This window comes from Didymosphaeria variabile, assembly GCF_027946475.1.
Source record: "Didymosphaeria variabile strain IMI 356815 chromosome Unknown scaffold_7, whole genome shotgun sequence".
NCBI classification, from domain to species: Eukaryota; Fungi; Ascomycota; class Dothideomycetes; order Pleosporales; family Didymosphaeriaceae; genus Didymosphaeria; species Didymosphaeria variabile.
The window spans coordinates 2,081,088-2,107,199 of NW_026611626.1; the positions used below are offsets into that span (position 1 = coordinate 2,081,088).

Consider the following 26,112-nt stretch of genomic DNA (forward strand, 5'->3'; position numbering starts at 1 on the left):
GCTCCTCTCCTAGTCTACAGTATTTGTAGGGGTCCAAATTACTCACCAGTAGGCTTATGCATCAGCGAACCAGGACCGGCGAGCTGTCCGTTTGCAGAATTAACCTTCCAGATACGGCACAAAACATGATGGTGGGATGCATGTCGCTGTTGATCATCTCCTAATGATTCTTTTTGATTGCGGCTGGCCCGGAGACTGCATGAGACTGGAGGTTGGCTGAGACAGAGGAGAAGAAAGGAGTATATAAGATGCCGCTCCTTTCAAGGCCTGGTAACGAGTTTAATCAAGATTCGATCGTTACTTGTCTTCAGCTTGAGCTTGTTTGTCTTTAAACATGCGGCGACATACTCTCCTCCCTGGTCTCCTCCTCACTAGTGCTCATGCATGGATGCCTCAGGACCGCGACCTCTCAGCCTTCAATCGCACCCACAAATCACACAGCAAGCTTGCACTCTCGCTGCCCAGCAAGATTCGCGGCGTCAATCTCGGCGGCTGGCTCGTGTCCGAGCCATGGATGATGCAGCAAGAATGGACGCAAGTCATCGGCTGCGCGGCATGTTCGGACTGCAATTCCGGACAGTGCTCGGAATTCGACTGTGTAAGCGCCTTGGGGCAGTCTGTGGCCGATGAAAGATTCGACAAGCACTACGAGGGCTGGATTACGGTGAACGATATACAGCAGATCCACGATGCGGGTTTGAACACGATAAGGATTCCGATTGGGTATTGGAGTCTGAGGGATATTGTGGATAGTAGCGAGCATTTCCCGAATATCAATTTGAAATATCTAGACGCCGTGATCCAGAAAGCTGCGGATTTGGGCATGTTTGTTGTTATGGACTTGCATGCTGCGCCGGGTGCGCAGAAGACGATGGATGCTTTTACGGGACAGGTAAGCCTCGTTGAGGGTGCTTTCGATGGATAAGCACTGTGAATGTTGTTGACTCCAACCACAGTGCCTGCCAAAAGAATGGCTGCCAGGCTTCTTCACTCAGCGCAACTACGATCGAGCCAGCAAATGGCTCGACTGGATGACCCGGCGAATCCACAACACGCCATCTTATAAGAAAACTGTCGGCATCCTCGAAGTCGTCAATGAGCCCCAATCCGACCGCGAAGGCAGGCCGCCAGAGGAAATCAATACCTTCACGCAAGTGTATTATCCGCAAGCGTTAAAAGCTGTGCGAGACGCGGAAGCCGCTCTCAATATCCCCACCAACGAGCGACTCGGCGTACAGTTCATGGACTCGCAGTGGGGCGCCGGAAACCCAAAGTCGAATCTTCCGTCCGATAACAACATCGTCTTCGACGACCACAACTACGTCGGCGGCGCAGTCACGCAAGCCAGCCATCCGGGCCACCCCGAAGACGTCAAGCAGGCCGACTACATGTGGTACACATGCTTCACGGACAATCGACTCACGGACAACGATACGCCCAAGGTTGTGCAGGAATTCAGTCTTACAGTCGATCCTGGGATCGAGGGAAACAGTGAGTTTGACTGGAAGGCGGGGCAGAACCAGGCGTTTTACAGACAGTGGTGGATTGCGCAGCAGAGACTGTATGAGCAGACGAATGGATGGATCTTTTGGACATGGAAGGTGCAGCTGGATAATCCGAGATGGGGTTACCAGAAGGCGGTGAGTCAAGGGTGGATTCCGGGAAGCGCGGCGGGGTTGGATGCGGGTAGGATGACGGATGTCTGCAAGGAGTACTTTGGGATGTCGGATGGGAGGTCGTAGCAACGCAAATGAGACATCAACACAGACAAAGAAGATCTCACCTTCCGCTAACTTTGCATCCAAGCAGTTGATTGTACTTTCTCAACTATCTCCTTATCCTCGGAGATCAAATAACATCTTATCTCAAAAGATCTGCAGGAGCGACTGCAATTTGACCGTCCATCCACCCATGAAAGCAGCACGAGCTAACGATCCGTAGCGTAGACTGCAGGTTTATCTCCTTCAAGATCATTGGCAAGGGGCGATCGGGTATCTGAATGCAAGTAAATAGAGAACCTTTTTGGTTGATGTGACCTACGCATACCTCATTTAGCAGAGTTTGTAATGGCAAAGTGTAGTCAAGGGAAATCTTTACGAATGGATCAATGAGACCTAACATCGAGTATACCCAATCAGCCTCCAATGATGTCTCTCGCTCTGCAAAGAGTCGGCGGAGGTCTAAATGTGTGCTTCGGTAGCCCGTCTGTTCCGGAATATACTTATATACAGGAATTGGAGCAGAAACCCACGAATATTGCGAAGAAGTGTAAGGTGGCCAGATGTTGTGCAGCAGCTTGTCAACGTGCCACGCATATCTGTCCATCGCACCGGAGAGAAAATCTAGGCTCGTAACTGTTTCTTCGAAATATACGAGCACTACGGGAGGCAAAATCGCCTCCTGTACCGCCCACCTTCACGTGATCCATTCGTTGGAATTCAACTTCTTGAAGACCTTTTGGATATTAACAAAGGATGTGTCGGCCTCGTCACGACCGAACGGCTTAATGGTTGTAAGATGTTGATAGCTGTGGAGCTTTCCTATCAGTTGGGCGGAAGCTGCGATGGGCCCCAGTGCGGCTCTGCTCTTCATTGAGTGTTGTCCTGCACCACAATGCGCGAGGGTACTCGAACAGTCGTCCCTTCGATGCGTCGCTTAATGTTCCTAATGAGCCTGGAGAATAAGGATGTGCTGCCTGTCATGGACTAGCGTACGATCTCCCGCCTCAACGTCTCTCGTTGACTCGCCTGAACATCATGGAGCCCCACGAGAACGCCGTAGACTGTGTGCTACAGCACTCAATCGCAGCATGACAATGTTACGGCTCTCATCGATTGCACACCAGAAGGCTAGGCGGCGCCGGAACGCCGACAATCTACCAATAAGGACTACCGGATGATTGACCGTCTTTCGGGACCCCGCAAAGCTTCGCAAAGTTTCTCGGAACGCCCCACAAGCCCCAAGCAAGATAACGATCATGCGGGAGCTTCTCTCGAGATGGAAATGCACACAGCATCGCGTCTCCGAAGCGAATCAAAGCGGGGGAGGTCGAAAGTGTGGTTACACGCATGCGTCCAGCATATGATCACTCCAATGCCCCAGTGACCGAATACAACATTATTCGGTGCAATTTCTGCAAGGTACCGACTGCAAAGCTGCCCCAAGTCGCTATGATGCATCGAACGACAACTCAATTGCTGACGACAGCAACTCTGCTAAGCGGAACGACCGCGTACAACCTGCGCAGATACATCGACAATTCTTCTGGTATCCCCGAAGTGATCATCCCGGGAGCCTCATCCTACAATGGTCTCAACCTTGTCCCGCAAATGGGATGGAACACCTGGAACGCCTTTGGGTGCGATGCCGATGAAGAGTTATTGCTCACTTCAGCACAGAGCCTGATTGATTTTGGGTTGCGCGACTTAGGGTACAATATCATCTCTCTGGATGACTGCTGGTCGATCGGAAGAAATTCGAGCGGATATCTTGTTGAGAGTCGTACGTACGATAATGGCACTCGTATATCGCTACTGACAGCCCCTAGCTATCAAGTTCCCCAATGGCATGCCATCTATGATATCCCAACTCCATGATATGGGATTCAAATTTGGGATATACTCGTCTGCTGGGACCTTCACATGCGCCAAACATCCTGGTTCGCTTGGCTATGAAACGCAGGATGCAGATCTTTGGGCCAGTTGGGGGGTTAGGCAGCCTCCTGATCGTTATCTGAAGACTGCTAATATGTTATGTTGCAGGTGGACTATCTTAAGTACGACAACTGCTTCAACCAGGGACAGTCTGGGACGCCGAAGATCTCGTATGATAGGTACAATGTCATGTCTCAAGCTTTGAACGCGACAAATCGCGAGATTATATACGCCATGTGTAACTGGGGAAATGACGATCCGTACGATTGGGCATACCTGATCGCGAATTCTGGACGTATGTCCGGTGATATTTACGATTCATTCAACCGTCCCGACGATCGTTGTCCCTGCACTGAAGCTCCTGGTTGCGCATGGCCGGGTTTTCACTGTGAGCACATAACGACTTGAGTAAAGCCGCAACAACTTGCTGATTCGTCGTCGATTACAGGCTCCATCATGAACATTCTGAACAAGATTCCTTCAATCACGAGTCGCACAATGAGTGGCTACTTCAACGACATGGACGGCCTCGAAGTAGGCAACGGAGGACAGGACGACAACGAATACGTTAGTCACTTCTCTATGTGGGCTATCAACTCATCTCCGCTGATGATAGGCACCAATATCCCCACCTTATCACCCGCTAATCTCGCCATCCTTTCCAACCCCGCCATCATTGCGCTCAATCAGGATCCCTCAGCTGGAGCAGCAGTCAGGAAATGGCGCTATCTCGTAGAGCCCGACGACAATGGCCAAGGGGAAATTGCGCTATGGACGCGCATTATGGATAATGGTGATATCGTCGTTGCGCTGCTCAATGCTGGAAACTCTAGCAGGACGATGAACGCTACAATGAACGACATCTTCTTCGACCAGCGTACTGCGGGTGCGTACAAAACGCCCCCTGAGCTTTCCGAGACTTGGAACGTGTACGACTTGTGGGCTAATCGCATGTCCAATGAAGAGGCTCAGTCAATCCTGAGCGGTAGTAATGGTACCACTGCTAACGGAACGAGGACGGGGCTGTATAATGCTACGGCAACGAGTTACGCAGATGGACTTCAAAATAACAACACTGCGTTGTATGGTGCGCATGTCGGCAGTATTGCGCCTAGCGGTCCGTTCAGCGCGGAGATTGCAAGGCATTCGGTTGGTGTATTTCGCCTGAGGTCGCAGGGAAACGCAAATCCGAGGAAGAGGGATGAGCTATAGTCACCGAATTGCCAGATCTGCGCTTTACCAATTCTACCAAAGAAGCTTCGTAGTTGTACCCGACATACATGATTAATTCATTCGCTCTTCAAATTGTTAGCTATCTGACGAATCTAACTACATAGCTCTCTGGAACCCCTCAACTTCGACTTTCCAGCCCTCCGGAAAGACCGGGCCCTCAAGCCCATCCCAGCCTCCAGCCATCATACCAACAGCAAGCAGCATCCCCGCACTTGCAGGAAAGTACGGCGTGGCCACTCTGTTTCCTCCTTCGGGCATTCCCACCTCATTGACTTGGTTATTCGAATCTAACAGCCACCGAATTGCCTGCTCTCCATTGCCCAATCTCGCTGCTGCTATGGCCATAAGTGGGAAGTCCCAGCCATACAGGTTCGCTAAGTCCCACGATGCATACACTTTATCCACAGTATGCTGGAAGGCGGTCAAATTGAAGCGTGAGTCTGGTGGCAGCCAACCGTATAGACCCAAAAAGCCCGGGTGGTCTGCTGCTATCTCTGGTGACGTCCACATGTCCTCGACTCCCTCGTAGAGGACGTACACATCGTCTTGAATGGGGAATGGCGCAAGGTTTTCTTTCACGGTACGCCAGCTAGCGGGCACGGCTCTATGCTGCCGCGTCTGCCACTTCGACGCGACATCCAAGCCGAAGCGCCAATATGCCAACTCGAATGTTGGGTTTATCGTTTGGTTAGGGTTGGTGTTCTCTGAGACGGGGTACATTGCTACACGGTGTCACTGTTAGCTAATGGTATACCCGAGAAGTTGCAGAATGCCTACGTGGTCCTAAATCGTATGCTTCCGTGGATTGATTGTACCAAGCGTAGCTCACCATGAACTCAGCCACTCCGGTCAAGATTTTGTCCCATCTCTGGAGTGTCTTCTGTGTAGGTGATTTCCTGTATTCCATCTCCGCGAACCACATCTATGCTTGTCAGTCTCATAACCTGCAGAAAGTCGAAATCATTCCAAATGGGGGTCACTGCACTTACAGGATGTGGTTGCTGCCAGATCAGGAGGGAATTTATCTCACCAGGTGCAGAATGACCACTTGGGTCACTCATTTTGCCGAAGCGTGCCCCTTGGTAGCCTTGATGCTTCGCTCGGTCGTAGCTAGACTTTAGAAACCTGTCATATATACCGATGCTGCGATCATAAAGGTCCCACTTGTCCCAAACAGTCCAATGAGCGAGGTGCCTGAAAAGTTGGTATCGTAAGCTTACGCATAAGAAAACCCACAGGTTAGGACCTAGTGCGACTCACCAAAAGACCATCTCAAGATGAAATTTGCCGTACCAGCCATTGTTGACCAGACCTGACTCTTGCGCAGGGTCTTTACCAGCCCCATTGACAGCAAGCAGATATTGCGTCAATATAATGCGGCGCTGAAGTTCTTTGGCTGAGGAATTAGTCGAAGTGGGAAGAGAGACAAAGCCGCCCGTAGACCAATAATCACTCCACCAGTCTGCCGCACTTTCTTCTACGTCTGCGAAAGACACTCGGCTGTTCTTCGCTTTGGGCGCAAAGGTTGCAGTAAAAGCGAGCGTCTCGCACCCCTTCTCAGGCTTAAGAACGTAACGGTGAGTTGCGTTACGCGTTCGCGTGATTTTCGCGTCGCTCTCCCACACGATCTGAGTGTCGTAAGTGGTCGCATCTAGCGTGTGAGAGATGGTAGCTCTGTTTTTCTTGGTTATCAACGTCGTGGTGTGGTTAGACGTGGCATTGAACAGCCCCACGAATGGCGCATCGAATTTGTTCTTGCCGCTGGCATACGGGAAGTCAAAGAACACTCCTAGGTCACCACTGCCCAGCAATTGTGACTCGATTCCTACAGCAACAGTGTCTGTATCTGGGCTCGCGACGGTTTTGACGTACACCTCTTTACCGTTCCACGAGAACGAAGACGATATTGTTCCTTCCCAGAGGTCCAATACTTGAGATGGTTTCGCGAGCTCGTTTTCGGTGATGTTCTTGTCCCCGAACCAGAGACCAATTCTTCCAAGATTGATGCGATGAGGGTTCGCTATCAGCCACTGACTGATATCCTTCTCGGCAGGGTTGGGCTGGTTGTAGTTCACGAGCCGACCATGTGTCCACCAATCTTGACCGGTAAAGTCGGAAATAGCGGTCTGATTTGGCGTCGTTGGCAGAGACGAGTTGTGCCAGCCCCATGATGACAGGGTGTTATGTGGGAGGAATGTCTGCAGTCCAGAAACGTCGACACCAAATGCAAAATTCCCGTTTCCGATCTGAACTGGGCTATATGGATGCGATTGATTGAGCTTAAGATTGTATTGTCGTACAATGGACTCGCGATCGATCTCACAATTGCCGACCACCACTAATGCGGCTACCCATATTGGTAGGTGGGGAGTGGGTATCAACATTGTAATGGTCGACTTGGAGGGTAGTTGCAGCTATAGGAAGCATCTTGTACTCCTCGGGTCACGAAAATGGCTTCATTATGTCTTTTCGGTTCCTAGCCTCCTGGAGGTGTCCGACATTGATGGATAAATGCCGGTTGATGAACCTTCTAGCGGCGCGCCAACTCCAGCGGGGTTTCGCGATCGGCAGAGTCGCTTCGTTGCGCGGGAAAATGTGCGCCGAATGCACATGCGATACAGCATGATGTCTGATGCAAAAAGCTAGTGAATCGCTCGCTACACTATATCATGAAGGATAGTTGATTCGCTACAAGTCGAGATGTTGTGTCAACGGTAGGACGCGTCTGGCCCAAACAGGTTAGTGTCAAGGGGTCCTTATCGATAAGGGCATAGATGTCGAAAAATGTTCCAGCGTTGTTCAGGCGCAGCCGCGACCAACAACATGTCGAAAACGCAACCTGAAGATCTCCACAATGACGAGGGCATTCAGAACACAGAGCTCAAAAGAGGCAAGAAGCGAAAGAGGAAGGGTGGCGAGTCAGGTGTTGCTCTTAGAAAGAGTGCTGGCAAGGTGACCAAGTTTGACAACGACGAACAACCGACTGAGAAAGATGAAACCAAAGAGGATCCAAACAAGCTAGCAAAGGCTCGAGAGCTCTCTGAGGCCAGCAAAGAACCGCAGATTCAGATCGCTAAAACACCGAAATCTGAGCAGCCCCAAAAGGGCAGGGAAGAAAAGCGGCTAGAAAAGCCCCGAAATGACCACAGAAAGCCTACTGATCAGTCAACCAAAGGGCATACTGGGCCGAGACACACTCTAATTGGTGGGCATACTTTCTACCAAAGCCCTCATTTAATCAAGAGACGAGATGAGCTTCTTCCAAAACGGCAAGCCCTGCCTATCTGGTCTCAAGCAGATGCTATTCGAAAGCGCCTAAGGGAAACCAATGTGCTCGTGCTTACCGGTGAGACGGGTTCTGGCAAATCCACGCAGGTGCCACAATTCCTGCAATCTGAGGACTGGTGTACGAAGACTATTGCGATCACGCAACCGCGTCGCGTGGCCGCAATCTCGCTCGCTAGACGAGTTGCTGAAGAGATGGGAAGTTTATTTGGTACACAGAGTCCCGCAGCCAAGGTCGGATATAGCGTTCGTTTTGACAATGCTTCCGGCCCGAAGACGAAGATCAAATTCTTGACCGAGGGTATGCTACTCCAGGATATGCTCCGAGATCCAGATATGAAACAGTACAGTGCGGTCGTTGTCGACGAGGTCCACGAGAGGAGCGTCAACGTTGATCTGATCCTTGGGTTTCTGAGGAACGTGGTCTCAAGAATTGAGAATGGTAAGGAAGCGCGGAAGCACCCGCTCAAGGTAGTTGTCATGAGTGCAACAGCTGATGTGGAGGGTCTGGTTGACTTCTTCGCTGAGGGCGTCAACGAAGCCCGGAAGACTCCCGCAACCTTGAGCGAACCCACAGCCATATCGCAAGCAGTGCGCGATCGCATCTCAACCTGCTTTGTTGAAGGTCGCCAATTCCCAGTCAAGACTACATACCTACCTGAACCCACCTTAGATTGGGTCGAATCCGCCTTAAAAATCATCTTCCAAATCCACTACAAGGAGCCTTTACCTGGCGACGTCCTCGTCTTCCTCACAGGACAAGACAAAATTGAGGCCTTAGAAAAGCTGGTAAACGACTACGCGGCAGCAATGGACAAAGATATGCCAAAGCTGCTTGCACTCCCTCTGTTCGCTGCGTTGCCCCAGCATGCCCAGCAGCGCATCTTCCAACCGACCCCCTACCGGACTCGCAAGGTCATTTTGGCTACCAACATCGCCGAAACGTCGGTCACAGTACCTGGTGTGCGCTTTGTCATCGATTGCGGAAAATCAAAGATCAAGCAATATCGCAGTAACCTTGGTTTGGAGTCACTGTTAGCAAAGCCCATCTCGAGGTCAGCCGCGATCCAGCGCAAAGGTCGTGCTGGTCGTGAAGCGCCAGGACAGTGTTATCGACTCTATACTGAGGATGAATATAAGACGCTGGAAGAAAGAACAACCCCAGAGATTCTTCGGTGTGATCTTAGCCAATCTTTGCTCACTATGAAAGCGCGCGGTGTTAACGATGTGCTCAATTTTCCTTTTTTAGACCGACCACCACAAGAAACCCTTGGCAAAGCACTCATGCAGCTATTCCACCTCGGCGCTCTGAACGAGGACGGAACGGTCAACGATCTGGGTATCAAGATGGCCAAGCTACCTGTCACACCAACGCTTGCTCGGATTATCGTGGAGGCCGCAAGGCCGGAACGAGACTGTCTACTGGATGTGGTTGACATTATCTCCGCACTCAGCACGGAAGATAGCATCTTCTTTAACATCGCCACCGAGGAGAAAAGAGAGCAAGCAGAAGAAGCGAGGAAAAATCTCTACCGCCGGGAAGGCGATCACATGACGTTTTTAGTGACAGTCCAACAGTATGCGGAGGAGCAGACGGATCGTAAGGCATGGTGTGAGAGACACTTCGTGTCTCACCGCGCTATGCAGAACGTCATGGTAAGTTGTCGGGGTGTCAAAATCGTCGTAGAACAAGACTAAAAACCAACACGATATAGAACATCCGCAAACAACTCCGGCAACAATGCACTTCGCTCAAGCTGCTAACGCCAGAGATGCCTACATCGAGCTCCTCGCCGAATACCGACGCAATACTCGCCTGCATACTCCGGGGGTTCATTTCCAACACTGCGCGACTGTGCCCCGACGGCAGCTACAAAACGTTCTTCCACAATCAGCTTGTGGCTGTTCATCCGGGCAGTGTGATGCATGGACGCAAAAACAAGGCTGAGGCAATTGTCTTCAGTGAGTTTCTATATACGAACAAGTCGTACGCGAAGAAGGTGAGCGCAGTACAGATGAATTGGATAGAAGACGTCATGAAGGAGGTGGTGCCTATATAAGAAGGCGTTCGAAGAATAAGACGACCATTCTTATTTCCAGTGTAGCAGTGCCCGCACATGTTCAAACCCCCATATTTCTCATAAGTCGTGTCTATGGAATTTCGTCAACGCTAGTAACGGCTATCGTTTGGGCCGCATTCACCCTTTCCCTCTTCTGCTTGCTCATCGCATGCACGGCTTTCCTCAGCCGGTTAATACCGCCCAAAGGTTGATGCTCAGCTAATGAGTCCCAGGGGCTCAAACGCATCCGATCTTCCCAAAACACTCTGCGCTCTGACGTAAGAGAGTTTTGCGGTGGGAACTCAACAGTCGCAATCTTTCGGTAAGGTGCTGTGAGCTCGTCCCAAACCACCGAGCCGTCTTTCATAGGATGATGATCTGGTGCAGTGCCAAGTTGAATCTTGCGGTTGTCGACACTCCCCATTAGATTGTGAGAGGGTAGAGTCTTACCCTGCATTCATATCGTGCACCGCTCTTCGCGAAGTACGCCGCCAACCAGTCCCTTAGTACCTCTCTGCTATACCCACTCTTGACCTTCTCATTCCTCTCGTTCATCTCTTCTTTCACAAGAAACAATCCCATGTGCCCGTACCACTCGCCAAACCGAAACGCGCTATGAGTGTAAAACGAGTGGCTTATCACGTTGGTATTTGGCAGCTGAAACGGCGTGACCTGCTTCACACCATCGGTCCTCAGCCTAGTAGCTGCAGCGAGCTTAGTCGGACTATCGAAATGTTTCTCTCGCATCTGCATGAGGTCTAGGCATATGTCAACATCTGTGAGTTCGATGCTGGGCGCATTGTTGAAGAATAAGTCCTGCGTGGTGCCAGCCGGATCGGCATCTGGAGACGCTCTTCTTTGACGTCAAAGATCCTCATAGACAAACCGCGAGGTCCAGGGTCTTGATCTGCTTGAAGGAAGACTGACTCATTTGCATAGCGAGCTGCAACTTCGTAGGTTTTCCCTGGTTCTTTGAAGAGGCCTTGTTGTAGATGGTTTGGCAAATTAGGCAGTACCGTTAGTTTCCCTTTCACGATCCCTTGCGTTTTGACATGCGTTGCGCCGTAGGCATGCCGATGCTTTTCGAAGTTGTGTTGCTGCATTTTGTTCATTGTTTCGCCGATCTTCTGTGATGTCTCGTCTCGTGGGGCTCTTGTGATTCGACGCCCGGCGCATCCCACTTGAGATATGCATCATTGGGAGGTGCGGTAGACAAAGCCTTCTTGACGGTGTTGTAGGCTTCTGTTAGTGACATGATTGTAATGCGACTGTCTATGGTGGAGTCCTGGTATAGAATACTCATACTTTTGAGCATTGGGTGATCATCTACGTCATAGGGACATCAGTAACTTTTCAAAGGTGGTAGCGGGAACATTTGGAATTGCTTCTGACCAGCGAACGCTATGTACATAGGGCAACTCAAGAAGAACCATTGTGACCAATGGAGACAGTCGAATCATCTGAAGCCCAATACTGTGGAGGATGCGCGCAGGGGTGGTTGCGATCGCGCTAGCCCTATGGAGAAACACGCGTGCGTTAAAACCTCACTCTCACACCTCATTGCTACATCCCCATCCCTCCTTCTCCATTCAAGACAATCCCTAGTCCATACTGAGAAATCTTGTCATCGATCTATCTTTGTAATGACATTAATCCTTGCATTGGCGAGAACATGGACGATTCTGAAGTAAAAAGTGCGATGAAACCCGAGGGAGAATCTAAACCTGGTTGATAGTTAGTCATAGACTGGTGCGCTGCTGTAGTGCAGTACGGTACCTGTAGCTACGAAGTTGTATCGGATGGGGTATCATGCGTGTCGTGTATCTCGTACACGTTTGATTCACGACGTGGTTCCCCACCGTGCCCTAGCCAAAGCTTCCCAACAAGGATCCAACATCAACTTGCTTCGTTTCCCTGATCTTCCTCTTCCTCTCCGCGCCCCCAGTCCTCTTCTCACCCTCGTCGTTGCCCTGCGGTCGTTTCAAAGGTCGGTGGCCATCTTGATGCTCTGCTTCAACATGAACGGTTCGTTTGAACCAAAGTGGGTATCTAGTATATGCGAAAGCGCATTCTGCGCCGTAATATACTGAAAGTACAGCTGGTTCTGGTGCTTCCGGTGAATTTTGCGAAGATTGTAGCCTTTTGGCTAGGTCATATAGCATCTTCATCTTTTCGTGGCCTGTGAGCAGTTGTATCGTTAGCGAGGGCCCTAAGGGCAACGAAGGAGACGTGGAATCGGTCAGGGATCTCTGTAGCGTGTGACAAGATGTTATCCAGACTCAAAAAAGCTTGTCCGTCATCCGTCATGGACTTGGGACGGCAGGCTGTCAGCCAGGCAGGGAGTTCTGATAGATCGGCCTGTTTGAGCGTATAGAAAAGAATGTTGTCTTCGCAAGGGTGAAGATTGTGTTGCCCCCAGTATTCCGTAGCAGTCCTTGCTGTGAAACGCAGCTAGAGGTGTGACACAGCACAGAGACCAATGACCTCATGCTGTCCACAATCCAGATGACTTACCAGAAACGTTTCCACGCGACCAGATGGTTTCGGGATCATCGCCGTCATCAGGAGAAAACATGTCAAAGGGTAGCGCGGCGCTCGCAATTTCCGACGCAGCAAAATGTAAAGAGGGTATCGGCGTATGTGGCTCGACGGTACATATTCGCAGGTTTGGGAAGGACGCCAGGCTTTTCAGAGTAGCTCTAAGACTTGCCGGGTGATAATGGAGACCGACAACTCGAAGTTTTGTAAAAGCACCTTTCTCTTGCACAACCCGACCCCAGTCCCTCATCGCCTTATCATCGAGGTGCTGGAGCTCGTTGTAGGCGTGCCGAATCAACAGCACCCCAAGATTGGGTAGGTTTGTCAGCATCAACAAGTGGTGGAGTTGGAGACATAGGCTTTGTATGTTGAGCAACGACAGGTGTGCGAACGGGAGGTGCTGCAGCCACTGCTGGATGGACGGCAGTTCTGTAGCAGCTTGACTATGGAGAGCTGGTATGCGAATGGGGTAAGTGTGATTGAGTTCTTCCTCGCCAGGAAATGCTTGTTGAAACAGAGACCATGCATTGGCTGTCAAGTTCTGGTTTATCTGCAGGTGGTGGTATATCTTATTGGCGAAATGCCAATCTGCACATTGCAAGTCGCTAGGCAGGAACAAGTCGATATGCCAGGCACATGATCGCATTGCCATGTCGTACAACGAAGAGCTACCTGGTCCGCAATGACGATAGTCTCGTGGCCTTTGCCTTCTACCGTTACATTTGGTTGGCCCTGAAAGTGGTTATAAGATGATCACAGATCTAGCTGCACGTTAAGATTGGTACTCACATGCTGAGACCATAGATGTAACTGGTACTTGCGTCTCTTCGTACACTTGTCCTGTGGCTTCGTCGAAACCCCGAAGCCTGTACGATCGGATCATGACCGGGGCCACTCCACTGAACGTAGTATCGTTGAGGGGAGGGTACGAATTTAAGGCCTCTTACGGGACACTCTTGAAAGTGAACCAGGATGAAGCCACTACACCGAATCTAGGTTAGAGCAGTCCACAATCGATGTTTGAGCTATGTGGCCGGGAAAAGTGCTAGCAGAGGAGATCAACACCTGGTTTGCATATAATTAGAGATGTCTTCGGCCAATTATACGCTTTAAACGTTCTGGTGGGAGTAGAAGAGGTGGCCAGCAGAATATGCAGGCGTGACCGTCGCGTCGCGTAAACGCGAAGATAACCGGTGGTCCGAGCGCGTCATGACGTGAATGAGTGCTACCAAAAGCATCCTGTGTTGCGCCGCGGCGACTTCAGAAACATGGCCTCGTCGCATCCAAGAGCACATCATATACGTGAATATACAAGATGAGTACCCCGACGAAGCGTCGCAAGAAGAACGATGGATCCAGTCAGCCTGTCCGCAGCTTGGACTACTTCTTTGCGAAGCACAGACAAGAAGCGACGAAACCTGCAGAGGGAGCAGACTTCAAAGATATAGGATCGAAAGATGACTTGAATGGCGACCAAGATAAATCAACTCTGACAGATGAGGAGTATGCGCGGAAGTTGCAGGCAGAGTGGAACGAGCAAGACCAGCAAGCCAGCATGGATGCACCAACCTCCAGCGGCCTCGACGATGAACCCAAGAACGCCACCAAGCCTGAGACGAACGGCGATGCAGATGGCGAGGAGGATTCACCTACACTACCAGGCCAGGAGAAGCCTACCATCGAATCTTCTATGGACGCCGCACCGAAGAAGAACACGCTCTCGCTCCAATCTGCCGCCGCGGCCGAAGACACTGTTTCCGCCAATATACCGTTCGACCAAAGCTCTCTTGACTTCGATCCAGCGTTGTACATACCGAATCTGCAGAAACACTGGGCAGCAGAGGGTGGGCATGCAACGTACGCATTGCTTACGCGCTGCTTCGTGCTCGTCAACAGCACCACGAGTCGGATCAAGATCGTAGATACACTGGTAAACCTCTTACGAACGATTATCGAGGGCGATCCCGAAAGCTTGCTGCCCGCGGTGTGGCTAGCTACAAACGCGATTTCCCCGCCGTACATCGACCTTGAATTGGGACTGGGCGGGTCGGCGATATCCAAGGCGCTGAAAAAGGTTTGCGGACTGGACAACGCAGGTCTGAAGACCTTGCACAATAAATATGGCGATCCGGGCGATGTAGCTTTCGAGGCGAAGAAGCGGCAGTCGTTCACACTGAGGAAACCGAAGCCGCTTACGATCATAAGTGTATTTGATTCGTTGGTCAAAATAGCGAATAGCAAGGGACACGGAAGCGTGGAGAACAAACAAAGGATTGTGGAAAGGCTTGTACAAGATGCGAGAGGTGCAGAGGAAAGCCGATACATCGTGAGAACTCTGGTACAGCATCTGAGGATTGGAGCTGTTAAGACAACTATGCTCATCGCTCTGTCGCGGGCTTTCATGCTATCAAAGCCCCCAAATGCCGAATTCCAAACTCGTGAACAGACAGCATTGCAGAAGTTGAAGAAGGAAGAGCTGGCCGAAATAAACTCAAAGAACGAGGAGGTCGTCAAGGCATGCTTTGCCCGGCGCCCTAATTACAACGATCTCATCCCATCGCTTCTTGAGATCGGCGTCTGCGATGAACTCCTCGTGCGATGTGGTCTGGCCCTACATATACCACTTCGGCCCATGTTGGGTTCAATAACACGCGATATGGGTGAGATGATCACCAAGTTGCAGGGTCGAGATTTTAGTTGCGAATACAAGTATGACGGACAGAGAGCGCAGGTACACTGCGATGAGGACGGCAAGGTCTCAATCTTCTCGCGACATTTGGAAGTCATGACGGACAAGTATCCAGATCTGGTCGCCCTGGTGCCCGAGATACGTGGTGAAGGCGTCTCCAGCTTCATTCTGGAAGGCGAAGTTGTAGCTATTGACCGCGAATCTGGCGATCTGAGAACCTTCCAGACATTAGCCAACCGAGCCAGAAAAGACGTAGTCATAGGCAGTGTCACCATCGACGTGTGTCTCTTCTCCTTCGATCTCATGTACCTCAACGGGGAGGAGCTGCTCGATCGCCCTTTTCGGGAGCGCAGGAATCTGCTCCGGAGCCTCTTCGTAGAGATACCACATCACTTCACCTGGGTCAAGAGCATGGACGCGACATCTGCCGACGTGGAGGCCGTCCAAGCATTCTTCAAGAGCGCTCTCGACATCAAATGCGAAGGCATCATGGTCAAAATCCTCGACAACCTCCCGAACCCCGATCTTTTAGATGACAACGACATCCACACCGAGTCCACCCCTGCCCCACCAACTCCAAAGAAAAAGAAGGGAGCAAAGTCAAAAGCCTCCAAAGACACTAGCAACACTGACACCGCACCGGACGAACCCGCAAAATCCCACGGTCGCCGCAAAGCGCTCCTCTCGACCTACGAACCCGACAAACGCCTCGACTCCTGGCTCAAAGTCAAAAAAGACTACAACACGACCTCCGAAACCCTCGACCTCATCCCGATCGCCGGCTTCCACGGTTCAGGCCGAAAAGCAGCCTGGTGGTCCCCCATCCTGCTCGCCATCCGCAACGCTGAAACAGGTCAACTGGAAGCAGTAACAAAATGCATGTCCGGCTTCACCGACGCGTTTTACAAAGCCAACCGTGCAAAATACGACAAGGACGATTCCGAATGTGTGAACGTAATAGGCGGGAAACCGAGTTATGTGGAGTACAATGGCGGTGCCGGGACGCCGGATGTCTGGTTCGAGCCGCAGGAAGTGTGGGAGGTGGCATTTGCGGATTTGACGCTGAGTCCAACGTATACTGCTGCTATAGGGCTGGTGAGCGAGGACAGGGGGCTGAGTACGAGGTTTCCGAGGTTCTTGAAGGTGAGAGAAGATAAAGGGATCGATGAGGCTACTGAGGCTGGCTATTTGGCGGAGCTGTATAGGAAGCAGGAGGCGAGGGGGCCGATGGCGGACAAAGGTGGTAGGGACAAGGAAGAAGAGTGAGATGCACCGGATTTGATGTAGATTTTGATAATTTTCCGTGCTGTGACTTTCACTCAAAGAACTACTCGATGTTTAATTGTGCTTGCGCAAGGCGGGGTGGACCTAAGATGGCGCAACGCCGTTCTAGGTACGTACCGAGACGGAAGGCGGGACCCACGCGGAACCACGGTTGCACCATCCAAGGCGCGCAGATCGCACAATCGACACAAAAGATAACAGAAAGTATTGGAGCCATAGCACAAAGCAACGATAGGCACACAGAAGCGTAATATAGCGAACCTGTTGATTTGACTATCGAGAAGGCTGGCCCCCACAGGCAGGCGGCTGCTCTACACAAGCCCGCCCTTTTCATACCATAGTCATAGTCCGAGTGAAAAACCATGACTCGAGAGAAATACGCGTCCTCCCTCCATCGCATTCCCAAAGCAGAGTCGAAATCGCGAGGAAAGAGTCGTTCAAAATGGGTATCTACCGGCGCGGCGCCGCATGATCAACCCCGCGGCTGACTGTGCCTCCAGCCTTGTGACCAGCCGCGCGAATATCGCTATCAGGGCGAAAACCCTGGAATGTTGAGCGACTCGTTGCGACGGCGACGGCGGGTCTGCGGTGCGCTCCGGCAGGGGCTTCTTAGAAACCGTGGACCTTTATGGTTTTTGCGTCCAGGCCCAGCCCCTCCTTCTTGTCGGTGAGGAACTCCTGGACATCCTTGCGCTGGTCGCCCTGCAGCTGGATCACCTCGCCCATCTCGCTGTCGGTGACGACAGTGCCATTGCAGGCGAATTTCTTCTTGATCACCTTGAGGATCTTCTTCTGGTCAAATTTCTTGGGCAGGCCTTGGACCGTGGTCAACGTCTTACGACCATTGCGCTCTAAGGCGGGCGGGTTAGCAGGTATTCGACGACGCGATAAGCACGCAGAGGAGGGGCAGAGTGCACTTACGCTGAATACGAATGTGAATGTAATTCTGACTGGTTGTCTTGACGTCGCCGACTGAGTCTTCGGCCTCCGCGAACGGGTCGAAGGACTTGAGGTTCTGGATGTCCGTGGTCATGAATCTGGTTGACAAGTCTCTGCTGAAGCGCGGTTTGAGAGAGTACGTGCGGTGTACGGGCGCAGTGGTGTTGTGGGCTGAGGGTGCGGGCGGAGTTGTGGAAGAAGTTAGGTTAAGAGGGGCTCCAGTGCGGGCTGTGTTGCGCGCTCGCCACTTGCCCGCCAAGCCCTCTTATGTCATCAAGATCCGGCCGCGCCTGTTTCACGGGCGGGACCGTGGCTCTTTCATTCCCAACATGGTCCTTTCCCTTTCCGAAATCTCTTTCACTTTGGACTCCACAGACTGGGTCACACGTCCATCATGCGAGGGTCAAGCATACCAAACCGGTGTGAACTCACAACCAATGCGCTATATCTCACTTCCTTGCCATCTCGGAAGACGAAGCCAATCAGCAAGCGGATGATACGGGCTGGTGGGGCTATCAGCCTTGCTCAACTTTCTTCGACGACACCACGATGGTCTCGTTTTCAACATACTTGATTAACTTTACGATGAGCCGACTCGAGGATTTGCAGCATCTTCCGGCATACACATATGAATCTTTACAGAATGCATCCAGCGAGGTACGGATATTGGTCCTCGAACCATCGTGGGAGCACGCATTTCCATTGCAAGTATCCTTCGAAAGAGTGTCCATGTTCGGAGATGAGGGGTTCCATGACCACTTCGAGGCGCTGTCATATACCTGGGGAGAACCGACATTGATTCATCCGGTTGTCGTTGGCAAGTCTCACACATTGTGGATTACAGACAATCTCAACCAGGCGCTGCGAGGACTGCGTCAAAGAACTGAGAAAAGGAGGCTCTGGATAGACGCCCTGTGCATCGACCAACGTGACGATGGAGAAAAGTCGCATCAGATTCCTCTCATGTATGAGATCTTTCGGTCTGCGAAAACGGTACTTGCTTGGCTAGGTGCGGGTGGGAAGGCCGAAAAGGATGGTCTGATGCGTTTATCATCGCTGTCTAGGTGGCCGAAGGAGGAACTCGGAAACCAAAAAGCTCTCGAGAAGCTGTATGAAAACACCAGAGAGGAGGATATCGCAGCTGTCCTGAACTTGTCATGGTAAACCTACCAAGATGTCTTATGATACATGCTTACAATTGTTCGATTATCAGGTTTTCTCGTACGTGGATCATACAAGAGGTGGTCTTCAACATAGATGTCACACTCATCTACGGCGGCACGATGATGTCGTGGGCTAGATTCAGCACAGCATTGGGTATCTACAAGATGATTCGGCATGCAATGAGACGTTCTGGTAAATTAGACCAGCAACTAGAAACCGTTACGATGATTTCGAGTTTATGGCAGCTGCATTCCATGTCCGGTAAGTACACCCTGCCAAGTACCAAGGCCAGGTTCAGGTCCCCTACCGCTCGTTCGATACGACCGATTAGATGTACCGAGGATCTGAAATTTGCTCGTAAATGAATTCCTTTCGTGTTGCACCAGTACCCCAGCCATGCAGCAATGCACGCGCGAATAATCGTCTAGGCACAGCACCTCCCTTGCATTGCCTTCCGGACTGGGATATCCTTCGATGTTAACAAAACAGAAAAATCTTTAGGCCATTCGAACACTTTTCTTTTGCCATATTAATGCGGTCACTAATTTGGTGACAGTGGATTATAGTCGCAGGCAGAGCAATCGCTTGAATCTTTTAGACATGCTACGACAGTTCGCTTATTATCAATGTTCTGACCAGAGGGATCGCATCTACTCTCTATACAATATGGCTACCGACATGGAACGCGCGTGGACCAACAATATAGGCGAAGGCTACTCGTTGTCGCATGTGCCATTCGAGGTCGACTACTCCTTGAATGTCCAAGACACGTATCACACGTTCGCCTTCGCTTACGTCCAGGCTGATCGTATTGCACACATATTGCAGGCAGTTATTGAGCGTCTCAGCTCCGATGTTTCGATCAAGTGGGCATCTTGGGTGCGTATTCGATGATTATCGTCAAGGATATACTCAGACTTGAGTAGGTTCCTGATTGGCGGATTATGCCCACGCTCAGAGCGCCCTGGTTCACGCAAGATCAACTAGGACCAGAGTCGGGACCACTGAAGTGCATCAATCATGACCAATACAGATTGGTTCTTCTGTCGAAATTCTGTTGCTCGAGCGCATCGCATACACTCCCCGATGGACCTTTCGTGCATCGACACTATCGGGCCCAGTGTCGCCATAGCGGATAATGTCGATAGTTTCCTTCGCACAATCATGAAGCTATACTTGAGAGTGAGTGATACTTACAGGATATGGTGGGTTTCGGATACGAAGTTCTTTGCCAGTATTCTTGCATTGCTCCTGGCGCTCACAGCAGACGTGAGCGACGCCCTCGAGAAACATCTTCTGAAGTATCACCCTATCGAAACTCCTAGCAATCCATGGGAGACATGTTATCGTCTTCGGAATGCTATTTTTGGAGCCATGAAAGGGAAAAGCTGGTTTCGCGCCCGGATGCCTGGCAAGGCCGCCTTTTTTTCTATGGTATCACCAGCAGCGGCATCCAAGTAGGCGATCAGCTCCTTGTTGATTCAAGACCGGTCTACCAAGTGGGGAAGGATTCTACGATATCAGCAATAGTCATGCGTTCCACTCTGTGCGCGAAGGAATCAAGTACGCCTCCGACTTCCCCACGTTTACCAGTACATTCTTTCCGAGTAGTGGGGCCCGCATTGCTTTCTTGTCCGATACAGGCCAGATCGGTCGAGAATGATGAATCACTCTTGTCAAATTACGTACGGCCTACGGATCTTTTCGCTACTTCGGACGCGACGCTGTCTGCTCAGGTGCGCTTTTGGCTGGAATAGCACGCATTGCCATGCGTTCACGCACAGTATACATGCATTAGGTTGAACACATACATGCTTTTCATAAGGATAATATGCATTGTGAAATGACGATTTGCCGCGCTAATCCAGGGCATGCACCAACTTTCCGATGAAATCTGCCAATGTACTTGTTCACTTGCTAGTGCCGAGCGTGAGCCAGGTCCCTCTGTCATTCCTATCAAGACCCGCAGAGCTGAGATCATGAATATTTGAGGAGAGCAACACCCGAAGTACGAGCTGCCTAGAGTAAGAAACAAGAGGCACCTTTCTGGACCGCAGGGCTTATTAGCTTGAGAATTGCATGCTGGACCGAACAGGGGGGCGCATCTTCCAGGCAGTAATCTGCGACCCCGCCAAGCTCAAGTCTCATACGGCATACTCGGTGTTAGCTTGGCATGTGGGATTATATGGTGTTCCAGCGCTTGCTTATTGATATGCTTCGATCATCTTTTACAGATTAGGTTTGCGCTGGCTACGTATGTACAACCCAATCCAATGCAGCCTTACAGGAGTGCACCCACGTAGGGATCATCACTGTCAGACCCACCTGCGCCGGTGAGGTAACTGCCGATGCGGCACTTCGGCATACTGCAGGAGTTCGTACGGTAGGCACAGACTACTCACAACTTATGGTACGTTTCGCAAGCAGTGCCACTTTCGGCTTAACCGGAAAGTACGAACACAAGTGAGAAGAGTGCTCAAAGATTTCCGTCGCAATGTGCTGCCGAGCCGGACATGTACTTCACGATTCTGGGCCCAGTCAGGGATCGGGTGTCCCACAATGCGCCTGATTGATCGACGCAGCACATGCATGTGCCCAGGTGTAGATGGGGTAAGGTGTTTCCCCTCCCGCAGGCTGTAATTGACAGTGTCCTTCATGGTGTTTATATGGAGAACGTGGGACCAGACGTAAACATGGCTTACGAAAATGTCTACGTGGGCGTGCTGTGCGACGGTTTTCAAGTGGACCCTAAACGGCGACGTGCCCAGGTGACTCGCCTATCGCGTGTAACGGAAGAATCTGTAGCCTACCCATTTCGGCTAGATCCCGACGGACACCTTCCCTTTAATGTTATAGTTGGGACGCCTTGGTGCGTAGCCCGCCAGCCTTGCGAACGAGTTGAGACGACGCATCAATCTCTGACCAGCCAAAGAGTGGTCACGATGGTTCTCTGCGCTGCCCTTTTGCAACTTCTTTATGTTGTGGACGTACCGAACTGGGAGAGTCTGTGGCAGCAGATCCTTCCAACCTGGATGCCCTTCCCTGCACTCCATGGCACAGTGTATGTTCGCCTCGCGAAGCTGAGTCCTCACAAACGCATTGTACTCCACATCAGAGTCATGGAAAAGTGTTTGGAAAGGGTCGGAGAAATGAGCGCATCGGTCACTGCGAGCTTGTATCCAGTGCTGCTATCCACAATGGAAGCAATTGTCCGTTCGGTCACGTACGCTAAATTAATCCCAACCCACCAGCCCCGTTTCAAAGATGTCCCCGACGAACGTCACGCACGCACGCGTCTTGCTGCGCACTGGATTGCATCTGCGAGGACCCTGCAAGGCGTGGGATACTCATTCAGCACATAGGACTCTCGATGATCAAAGATCAAGTGTGGTAAACACAACCGTTCACTTCACTCATTCGCTCCATCCTTCCCTTGGCAAGGCCTTCCAATCGCGCCACCGCCTGCAATCCAGTCAAACAGAGAAGATGTGAGACTAATCCTGAGCGGCACGGCTGTGCTTCACTGCAGCAAAGGCAGCAGGGCGAAGGTGAAGGCCACCCGCCCCACCTTGTCAGCATCGCTTCTCGCACCTTTTCCCCTTCGTGTCCTCGAGGTTGAAGAAGCGCTCTACTATTCAACCTGCCGTGGGTGTGGTCGACGGTCGTTGTTGCCGTTTGTCGTACCGTGACTGCCCACCTAGCCCTGCGCTTGCCCAATAGCATGCGCTGATCTGGACTCGACCCTCCTTTGTGTTTTCCTCGGACGCCTTTACCCTTTCTCCACCCCAATCTCCTTACAAGCATGGAAGGTTCCGACCTGAAGGCAGAAAAACCGCGCGGTTGGCTGCGTGAGAACGTGCTTGCCGTGCGGACGCAAAGATACCTATGGGTAGCAGCCACCAGCGTGTCGATCTGCAGTTCCAGGTGAGTAGCTGCCCATTGCATCTCCTCAAGGGTACACATTCGCGCGCTGTCGAGACGCTGGCTTAAAGCTGGTGATGGCGCAACGGCATGAATGAAGACTCTAAAGCCTTCACCGACAGGCAGGAATTCTACTAACTTGTGATTAGTACGTTCTCCATTCAACTCCAGCTCTAGGAGCGGCTCTAACGTGTTCATACTATAGGGTACTTGCTCGTTGAACTGAATGTCAACTTTCCGCTCCACCTATGTCTTCTTCAACTGGTAGCCATCACATTCAGCGTCGCGATATCGTATGCGATTGAGCCTGATGTAGCATCGACTCCTTTACGAAGCCTCACTACCGCAGGATGGATCAAGCTTGCTCTTGCGCTGGTGTTGACGGCCGCAGCCATGATCTTCGGGCTTCAGTCGATCTTACACTTTCAGAATCTACCTACACTGATGATGCTCACAGTAAGTGCCTCGTCGTATCCTACAACATAGGGTATACTGACCAACTAGGCATCTTGTTATTGTACCGAGGCAGTAATTCTCATCGTTACCGGTCACGACTCGCGCTCACGCCTCGAAGTCGGTCGCACCATCATCGCAATCCTGTGCTGCGCCGGTATTCTTCTAGGGGAGTACAGGTTGCTCCCACAAACCCTGAAAGCGGCCATACCCGCAGTGCTGTTGACTGGAGCTGCAAGGGCTTTCTGGTACATGGCTTGCCGTTCCTCACGAGATGCGCCTGTAACCGCTCGACAGGCCGATGGCCTCCTCTGTTTCGTCGGTTTGTTGCTAACTACTGCTTGCATTGTGTTTCGAGATGTAGACGATGAGACAGTCGCTCGATTTAGTTCCGCTTTCGAGTATAGGTACCTGCCGCTACTGGCCGTCAACCTTGTCGCCACCGCGACAGCCCTACGGGTTGGGAAATCGTTCTTAGTACCTATCGACCATGGAAAGAATGAAAAGAGTTACAACGGATACGCCGATAACATCAGCGACGTATTTTCTCTCTTGGCGATAACGGGAATTACAGGATCCGTTTCGGCCGCGAAACTCCGTCGATCATACACGTCGTGGCCGCAGTATACCTTCTTCGTTTTCGTAATTGCGTTGTTATCTAGTCGGGACCTGGCCGCAAGACACGGACGCAGATGGATAACCATGTACGATGCCGTACCGGACGACGTCAATGTGCGGTCGGTTGATAGTGAGGATACCTTTGCATCGGAACTATCTGAGGGCTCCGATGACACGCGCGTCGCGTCTGTCCCCAAAAGGCGGGATTACATCTTGTTGCGGACTATTTTTATCGTTATCGCTCTCCCTGGGGCGTGGCTCGCGCACTTCATTCTAAACTTCTCCCAGCATGCACACCAGAAGATAGTTGAACCGCGGCCGATACTAGACATTACCTACACTCCACATACTGACATTGAAGCCGTCATAAACATGTACAAGGAGCCCATTGATCAAGTGGCACATCTAGTTTCCACGCTTAAAAACATGTCCAACATAGGAGGAGATGCGAAAATACACATCTACATTAAAGACATGGACGCAAACGTAGAAGAAGTACAGAAAGGCACAGGCGCTGACCAAGTAACGCCTTTACCCAACATCGGACGCGAGGGCGAAACATACCTGAAGCACATCTTGGGCAGCTGGGACACGCTTGCTGCGCAAACGGTCTTCCTCCAAGCCGATGTCCATAACCCACGCGAATTGTTTCCTCGCATACGGAATTACTTTGTGCCGGGACAGACTGGTATGCTCAGCCTCGGATGGTCTGGCCAGGTGTGTAATTGCGAGAACTGTGGTGATCGCTTCAACTTGTGGGATACAACGCATCTCTTTCCCGATATCTCGAACCGCATCAGCAACATTACGACATGCAATCAAGTGCTCCTTAGTTACAAGGGCCAGTTCATCGCCTCGGCAAAACGTATCCGCGGAGTCGACAAATCCGTTTACCAAGATCTACACGATGCGTTTGTGAATCGGGACAGCTGGGCGCATCAGGAGGAGTATCTGCAGGGTCGACCGGACTCGATGGACGCGCCTGTTTTCGGATACACAATGGAGCGTATGTGGAACTTGCTGTTTCAGTGCAATAGCATGGAGATCGCGTGGAGATGTCCGAGCTTGTTGAGTGGAAATAGGGTCGGTGGGAACATAGAGGACTGTCAGTGCTTTGACCGGGAATCGTAGGGTCCAAAAAGCAGCTGGTCGGTGCGGTGTCGTTGTGATTGAGCATAGCACTGGCATTAGCATACAGGCACAGATACCCGGGATTTGGGATGGATTTTGTCTTAGCTTGTAGTACATGGGGAGCGATGCTGGCGTTGTATTGGCCGTAGACATCTTCTGAGTAGCAAGAAGAAATTGTTCATACTTCACGCTCGTAGGATCGAAGCAGGTGCCCGTCTGAAGGCCGAAGTGCAATGTTGTACGCAACGGAGACAGCGCGTTGTCCAAGCGTGGATGAGCATCACGCGCTGTTGGATGTACCTTGCATATTTTGATTTGCTTGTGTATTCGCACTATTGTACAGCCTCAGCCAGGCCAGTAAAATCGTTCGAAACGCTATCGGCAATTTTTGGACAGTACGATCCATCTGAACGAAACGAGCCCACTCACATGTGCCGCTCTTAATCTCCAGCCGCTTTCTCGAAGACGTCAATCCTCCAAAGCTCGAATCCACAGCCTCGGCTCGCTTCCAACCCCTGCCACTTTCCCCAGCCCATCCTTCACCTACCTTTCCCCCATCGAGCGTTCCAACACACTGATACGGCAACTCCGCGCCGTGGCCGCAGGAAATCGAAGCACTTAGAGTTCCCCAAGCCGTGGAGTCTATCGATTTCCCCCGCGTTTCCGCACGACGCGTTGCCGCGGGCAATTGTCGCGCCGAATTGATGTACGTCATCAGCGACTAGGCCAGGTGCCATGGATGGGCTTGCCGGGTCGAGCGCAGTGTCGTCCATACAAAGGACTCCCCAGTCGCTTACCGTGGGTCCCTGGCGCCGAGGCTGGGGATGCTATGGCGTTTTCGGGGCGGATGTAGCGGACGGGAGTGATACAAGCTTGGGATCAGCTTGCTTTAAGGCCGTGTGCCTGCCGGCCACAGTGGTACTCCGTGTGCTCTTTGTCCCGGTTTGTACAGCGACAATTCCGCTCAGAGGGCTTCTTCGAGCTTTCGGTTGCTGGTCTCTTCGCAAGGCGTGAGTACGAAAATTGCTTTTATTGATTACGAAGTATGAAGGGGCTCTTGGGCTTTGCGGCTGCCCTGGGGGCGGTGTCAGCTCAGTACAACAATGGTGAAAACACTGGAAATGCGAGTTTGCCAGTCGTCGAC

General features: G+C 51.5%; 7 protein-coding genes across 7 annotated transcripts; 5 read left to right on the forward strand and 2 right to left on the reverse strand.

The window, feature by feature from the left end:
* Nucleotides 1–388: 388 nt before the first annotated feature.
* On the forward strand, nucleotides 389–1,742 carry N0V89_009818 (uncharacterized protein; the record flags this gene model as incomplete). The annotated part of the gene is made up of 2 exons (XM_056218567.1): nucleotides 389–892; nucleotides 957–1,742. The coding sequence occupies 2 exons, from the start codon at nucleotides 389–391 to the stop codon at nucleotides 1,740–1,742; spliced, it is 1,290 nt and encodes a 429-aa protein (XP_056067832.1).
* A 1,587-nt stretch (nucleotides 1,743–3,329) lies between these two features.
* On the forward strand, nucleotides 3,330–4,865 carry N0V89_009819 (uncharacterized protein; the record flags this gene model as incomplete). The annotated part of the gene is made up of 4 exons (XM_056218568.1): nucleotides 3,330–3,501; nucleotides 3,548–3,708; nucleotides 3,762–4,041; nucleotides 4,102–4,865. The coding sequence occupies 4 exons, from the start codon at nucleotides 3,330–3,332 to the stop codon at nucleotides 4,863–4,865; spliced, it is 1,377 nt and encodes a 458-aa protein (XP_056067833.1).
* A 117-nt stretch (nucleotides 4,866–4,982) lies between these two features.
* N0V89_009820 (uncharacterized protein) lies at nucleotides 4,983–7,270 on the reverse strand (the record flags this gene model as incomplete). Its single annotated transcript, XM_056218569.1, has 4 exons — nucleotides 4,983–5,608; nucleotides 5,664–5,808; nucleotides 5,876–6,080; nucleotides 6,147–7,270. The coding sequence occupies 4 exons, from the start codon at nucleotides 7,268–7,270 to the stop codon at nucleotides 4,983–4,985; spliced, it is 2,100 nt and encodes a 699-aa protein (XP_056067834.1).
* Nucleotides 7,271–7,709: 439 nt separating this feature from the next.
* Nucleotides 7,710–10,231, forward strand: prh1 (Salivary acidic proline-rich phosphoprotein 1/2; the record flags this gene model as incomplete). The annotated part of the gene is made up of 2 exons (XM_056218570.1): nucleotides 7,710–9,827; nucleotides 9,887–10,231. 2 exons carry the CDS (start codon nucleotides 7,710–7,712, stop codon nucleotides 10,229–10,231), a joined length of 2,463 nt encoding a protein of 820 aa, XP_056067835.1.
* Nucleotides 10,232–14,084: 3,853 nt separating this feature from the next.
* Nucleotides 14,085–16,724, forward strand: N0V89_009822 (uncharacterized protein; the record flags this gene model as incomplete). The annotated part of the gene is made up of 1 exon (XM_056218571.1): nucleotides 14,085–16,724. The coding sequence occupies one exon, from the start codon at nucleotides 14,085–14,087 to the stop codon at nucleotides 16,722–16,724; it is 2,640 nt and encodes an 879-aa protein (XP_056067836.1).
* A 627-nt stretch (nucleotides 16,725–17,351) lies between these two features.
* On the reverse strand, nucleotides 17,352–17,775 carry SUI1 (Eukaryotic translation initiation factor eIF-1; the record flags this gene model as incomplete). Its single annotated transcript, XM_056218572.1, has 2 exons — nucleotides 17,352–17,593; nucleotides 17,664–17,775. 2 exons carry the CDS (start codon nucleotides 17,773–17,775, stop codon nucleotides 17,352–17,354), a joined length of 354 nt encoding a protein of 117 aa, XP_056067837.1.
* A 5,435-nt stretch (nucleotides 17,776–23,210) lies between these two features.
* N0V89_009824 (uncharacterized protein) lies at nucleotides 23,211–24,968 on the forward strand (the record flags this gene model as incomplete). The annotated part of the gene is made up of 2 exons (XM_056218573.1): nucleotides 23,211–23,222; nucleotides 23,292–24,968. 2 exons carry the CDS (start codon nucleotides 23,211–23,213, stop codon nucleotides 24,966–24,968), a joined length of 1,689 nt encoding a protein of 562 aa, XP_056067838.1.
* Nucleotides 24,969–26,112: the final 1,144 nt, after the last annotated feature.